Source organism: Otolemur garnettii, unplaced genomic scaffold, assembly GCF_000181295.1.
Source record: "Otolemur garnettii isolate 467f Iridium unplaced genomic scaffold, OtoGar3 scaffold00105, whole genome shotgun sequence".
NCBI lineage: Eukaryota > Metazoa > Chordata > Mammalia > Primates > Galagidae > Otolemur > Otolemur garnettii.
The window spans coordinates 4,504,320-4,510,049 of record NW_003852500.1 but is presented as its reverse complement, the minus strand read 5'-3'; the positions used below and the strand labels follow the sequence as shown (position 1 = coordinate 4,510,049).

Sequence of the window (5,730 nt, the reverse complement as noted above, 5' to 3'; positions counted from 1 at the left end):
GCGCCTGTCATCCCAGCTACTTGGGAGGCTGAGGCAAGAGAATCACTTAAGCCCAAGAGTTTGAGGTTGCTGTGAGCTGTGACACCATGACACTATCAATGGCAACACAGTGAGACTCTGTCTCAAAAAATTAAAGAGCTGGGCCATGGGGCTTGTGGGAGCCCCTCCCAGGAGCATAGGGCCACCCACTCACCCGCCCTGGGATACCACAACTGCCCTAGGGTGACAAAGCCAGCCTGAAATCCTAGACCCACCAGCTCCAAACCAGGCTCCTGCCTCAGCACAAATCTCGACTCAGCCTTAACTTACCATCCCCTTGCTGAGGAGGAACAGCGCCCTGGAAAACAGAGACAGGGAGTCAGGCTCTAGAAGGCCCAGAAGCCTCCCAGATAACTTGGGCTACCCCAACACTCACAGGACCGAATGTGCCTCCTCAGGGGAAGGTTAAATGGATGACATGGAACAGTCCTCAATGAATTTTGTTTTATTTACAAGACTGCTAAATTTTGTCCTTTTCCATCTGTATTTACTTTTCTTGCATGGTTCAGACATACTAATGTGGTTAAAAAGTTCAGAAGACACATACAGGTGCTCAGAGACTAAGATTAGAGTGCTATGCCATGTTCCAGATAGGTAGAACATGGCACAGCACTCTAATCTCAGTCTTGCTGACACAGAAGACATGGGCTCAGGATCTGTGGCTACACTGGGCGGGGGCAAGCAGGCAGGCGCAGGCCCGTTTGTCCTTCACTGCCTAGTTGGTAAACGTGGCTAAGCCCTCACCAGTTTCTTTCAGGGTTAAGGGGATGAACTTGGGAAGCTCTGGGTACATTAGCAGCCTCATCTCCATCCACCCCTTCCACCCTCAGACTTCTATAGCCTCTCTTAAACCTTTTGCACTTTCTTTCTCTCTCTCTTTTTTTTTTTTGTGTAGAGACAGAGTTTCACTTTATTGCCCTCGGTAGAGTGCCATGGCATCACACAGCTCATAGCAACCTCCAACTCCTGGGCTTAGGTGATTCTCTTGCCTCAGCCTCCCAAGTAGCTGGGACTACAGGCGCCCACCACAACGCCCGGCTATTTTTTGTTGCAGTTTGGCCGGGGCCGGGTTTGAACCCGCCACCCTCAGTATATGGGGCTGGCGCCCTACTCACTGAGCCATAAGTACCACCCAAACCTTCTGCATCTTCTTTTTTTTTAATTAAATCATAGCTGTGTACAGTATAGGATGAACCTTCTGCACCTTCTAAAGAAACATGTGCAGCTGTCTTTGGCAAGAAGAATAATGAAATAAGCATATCAAGGGAATTTTAGAAAACAGTATAAATAATGGAGGAGGGAGGTGGGTGGCCCTGTCCTACCTCAGTCCTGGAAACGTGCAGCATGCTGGCGGTGGGCCACGGGGACCCTTAGGAGCAGCTGTAATTGCAGTGCCCAATTTTGGGGAGCTCCATTTTGTCAACATTGAATCCTGCTTTGCCTGCCTTTGCAGAAAACCTGTATACTGTGGCTGACACCCTACCAACTAGGTGCCGCTCTCCCCATTTCATAGTTGAGAAGACCAAGGCAGAGAGGTCAAGTTTACACAGTGTGCAAGGGATAGAGCAGGGACATGTACCAGATAGCCTGGCTCTCCTGCTTATGCTCCAGGCCACAGTGGCTGTTTGTTCCCTGTTATTACCTCATGGGATGAATACTCAGGGATCTACCTACCCATCTTCTGATTCTTTTTTTTTTTTCCTTTTTTTGGCCTGGGCTGGGTTTGAACCCGCTATCTCTGGCATATGGGGCTGGTGCCCTATTCCTTTGAGCCACAGGGACCACCCCTTCTGATTCTTGAAATCTATGGGAGAAGCCATCACATTAAGGTTTCCATGTTGTCACACAAAAAAATATCACTTGCTGGTGGCGCCCGTAGCTCAGTGGGTAGGGCGCCGGCCACATACACTGAGGCAGGCAAGTTCACGCCTGGCCTGGGCCTGCTAAACAACAATGACAACTGCAACCAAAAAATAGCTGAGCATTGTGGCAGGCAGTCCCAGCTACTCAGGAGGCTGAGGCAAGAGAATTGCTTAAGCCCAAGAGTTTGAGGTTGCTGTGAGCTGTGATGTCACTGCACTCTATGGAAGGCAACATGGTGAGACTCTGTCTCAAAACAAAACAAATAAAAAACAAAACTTACTTGCTCAGAGGCCCTGAGCCAGGAGACCTGCAGGCGCTGTCCCTAGGCCACTGTGCACAGACTATATGTCAATACCAGGCTGCCTGCCCATGGCAGACCGTCTGGGAAACATACACGTGAATGGACAGGGTGGCCAAGTAATGGCTCTGCCATCCTCCCAGGTAGGATTCTAGGGATAAAGATATCCTTTGAGGAGCTGTTGGGAGCTGCCTGGTGCCCCATGGGCATGCATAAGTCTACAGCTCAGAGGGCACTTGAGAAGAGTCAGGGGCTGCTGTGCCATGACAACTCCATAGGACAAGCTCTCAGACAGGGTGCTGGGTCCCAGAGCACCTTTACTCAGGCCAGGAAGACCCTTTGCAGAAAGTTTCCAGAATCCCAACATACAGAATAAAAGCACTGCTGCATGGATCCTGCCTGCTAGAGAGGATTCTCACCCTTCCAGAAGGTGCACAGGCAGCACCAGAGACCTCTGACCCCTGAGCTCCAGCCTTAGGCACCAGTCTCCAGATAGTTTAAGCAGCTTCATGCATACGATACAAACCTATGTCCTTTCTGTTACACAAACACTAGCCTACTCTGCCTCCTGTTTTGCATGGACAAGCTCTTTGGCTCCCCTGAGCTGGTAACACTGATGTGGCCTACAATCATTGTCATGCACGCCCCACATCAATGAGGACACATCTGTGTGATGAAGCACAACAGCCTTGCAAATAGGACCAGCACTTTTTATTTCAAGAGATAACAGAAATGAGCAGTGCTGAAGGTGTGGTACATGCCAGCTGTCCCTCACCCTCAGCAACCCAACTCTCATAAAGTAAACATTTTACTTTATGAACCAACAGGGCAAAAGGTATCTTGATGAACTTTAATCCACATGTCTCGCATTATGTATGAGCGTGGTCATCTTTCCATGCTGAAATGCCATTTCTATTTGCTGTTCTGGATTAAGATGGCTGAGCCCTTTCTATGTAAGAATGTGGGAAGGGAGAAGGGGAGAGAGTGCCTACCGTGTGTACTCAGATCCCACCACCCGGGCATACTCTGCCCCCACGCCCAGGAGGTCACAGGCTGACACCAGGTCTTTCTCAAGCGTGTGCAGTTGCTAAAAAGGAGAGAAAGCAATAACTTTCACTGCCAAATCCTTCAGTTTCACAGTGCCTGGCCTGACTGCTTTGTTGGCAAGTTCAAACTCCCCACATGTTGACAAAATTGCCTCAGTGTCAGTTCTGAGCAAATTAGCCAAATTATCTCATTAACTGTTTTGGATATAGAGCTCCAGATTGCCTACAGTATATACATCATCTAAATTTAAGGGTACTTACAATATACATAGTCTAAACTTAATGGTATGTAGAACCAGCAGTTAATGTTCATTGGGCACAGACTCCCCCTCCACCTCCCCTTGGGGCTGCATGAGTGCCCAGGGCTGTTAAACTGCTTCCCAGGTGACCTGTAGGGTTGAATCACTGGGGGACAATCCCAGGGCCCACAAGAAGGGACTTCCCAGGGCCAGGTGTGGTGGCTCACACCCGTAATCCTAGCATGCCGGGAGGCCAAGGCAGGTGGATTGCCTGACCACACAGGTTTGAGACCAGCCTGAGCCAGAGCAAGACCTCGTCTCTAAAAAATAGCCAGGCATTGTGGCAGGCACCTGTAGTCCCAGCTACTTGGGAGGCTGAAGCAAGAGAATCACCTGAGCCCAAGAGTTTGAGGTTGCCGTGAGCTATGACTCCATGGCACTGTACTGAGGATGACAAAGTGAGACTGTCTCCAAAAAAAACAAACCAAAACAAACAAAAAAAAAAAAAAAATGAAGGGACTTCTTCAAGGTTAAGTATCTAGGGCAGTTTCAAATCTAGAAGCCCTAACAGGCCAAACTAGAGGCTACCACCTGGAACACTCAAAGGAGTATCTGTGGCACAAATGCATGGCCCCACCAACTCTGTGACCTGGGGCAGGATGACTCATTGCCTGGCTTGCTCCCTCCTGGGCACAAGTCTGTACATAATGATTAAAGGAGACAGAGTGTACTAGCGAGGCCTAAGCAGGCTTGCAGGGATAAGGACCTTGGGAGCCCCAGCTGCTGGGTGAGAGTTCTTCCTATCAGGGCACCTTCTCAACCAGACCCTCTTGGGGGTAAAAGGTTTCATGGGGGATATACCCAACCTAGGGTCCATACACTACATGCCTAAGCAGGTGACAGTGCTATGTCACGGGGCAGGGCCTGGACAGCAGGGGGTACCCAGTGAGGGGGAGGTATAGCAGAGCCCAGGAAAGAAGAGGTGCTCCAATGGTGGCACTTGCTGGCCCTTCCACTGCAGTTAGGAAGGCCCAGAGAGTCTCTCTACCAACTGAGCATCTAAGTGAGGAGGGACTGGGGCACCACCTGGGAAGCACTGTGTGGATTCTAGAATGAAACTGTGTCCAGGAGCACAAAGTGGGCTCTGGAAAAAAATGCTTAATCTGGGCATTTTAGCTCTTAAAGAAACACAGCAGGGGCTGGGCATGGTGGCTCACACCTATAATCCTAGCACTCTGGGAGGCTGAGGTAGATGGATTGTTTGAGCTCAGGAGTTGAAGATCAGCAGGAATAAGAATTAGAGTCTATCTTTACTAAAAATAGAAAAACTAGCTGGGTGTGATGGCACATGCCCTGTAGTCTCAGCTATTCCAGAGGCTGAGGCAAGATGATTGCTTGAGCCCAGGAGTTTTAGGTTGCTGTGAGCTATAATACCACAGCACTCTAGCCTGGGCAATAGAGTGAAAACAAAAACACAGCAGGCCTCTAGTAGGAAATGCTCAATCAGCACAGGCCAAACAGAATAGCCATGAGGCTGAGGTGAGCATCAGGCCCTGTGACAGTCCCCAGGGAGACAAGTACTCCCACCCATCACCCCTGGGTGCTATCAAGAGCCAGGCCCAAGCTGGAGGTACTGCTGAAGACAGACCCTAGAAGAGGCTTGTAAGCAGGTTAAAGAAACACCCTATATCTGTATCTGCTCCATATGGCAGCGCAAGGGGGCCTATGTGTCCCAGACTCTGCTGTTATTTGTACCTGGGGTATGTGTGCCCCAGATTCATGGCCCCTGTCCAGCCCTTGTGGGACCGTCCAGGCAGCAGTACTCACTGCAAGCTGGAAGAGCAGACGGCAGTGCCAGTATGGGGTCTGCTGAGAGATCTGGATCGCTTTCCGCAGCAATGGCTTTGCTGCATCAACAGAATTCTGAAAGGAAATAGTCACATTTGAAAAGAAATAAAAAACTCAAGCTGGCAATCAAGTTGGATTCCTTAGCAGCAGCTGTGGTACCAGAAGGCAGGTTCCTGTTCATACTTACCAAAGAATTTTTTTGGGTTGTCAATTAAGTTTATTAAAAGCAAGAAAGATATTTTATTTTATTTTTTATTTGTTTATTTTTTTTGACACAGAGCCTCAAGCTGTCACCCTGGGCAGAGTGCTGTGGCATCACAGCTCACAGCAACCTCCAACTCCTAGGCTCAAGCGAGTCTCCTGCCTCAGCCTCCCAAGTAGCTGGGACCACAGGCGC

The 5,730-nt window shown here is 49.5% G+C and overlaps 1 protein-coding gene across 1 annotated transcript in view; it reads right to left on the bottom strand.

The window, feature by feature from the left end:
• The window catches only part of MAU2 (MAU2 sister chromatid cohesion factor), a 40,871-nt gene that overhangs the window by 16,420 nt on the left and 18,721 nt on the right, over nucleotides 1-5,730 (bottom strand). The window contains exons 4-6 of the mRNA XM_012809396.2: nucleotides 5,313-5,408; nucleotides 3,193-3,287; nucleotides 310-337 (exon numbers count right to left, since the gene is read on the bottom strand). Of these exons, the coding sequence (XP_012664850.1) occupies nucleotides 310-337; nucleotides 3,193-3,287; nucleotides 5,313-5,408 (219 nt within the window). The remainder of the gene's footprint in view (nucleotides 1-309; nucleotides 338-3,192; nucleotides 3,288-5,312; nucleotides 5,409-5,730) is intronic.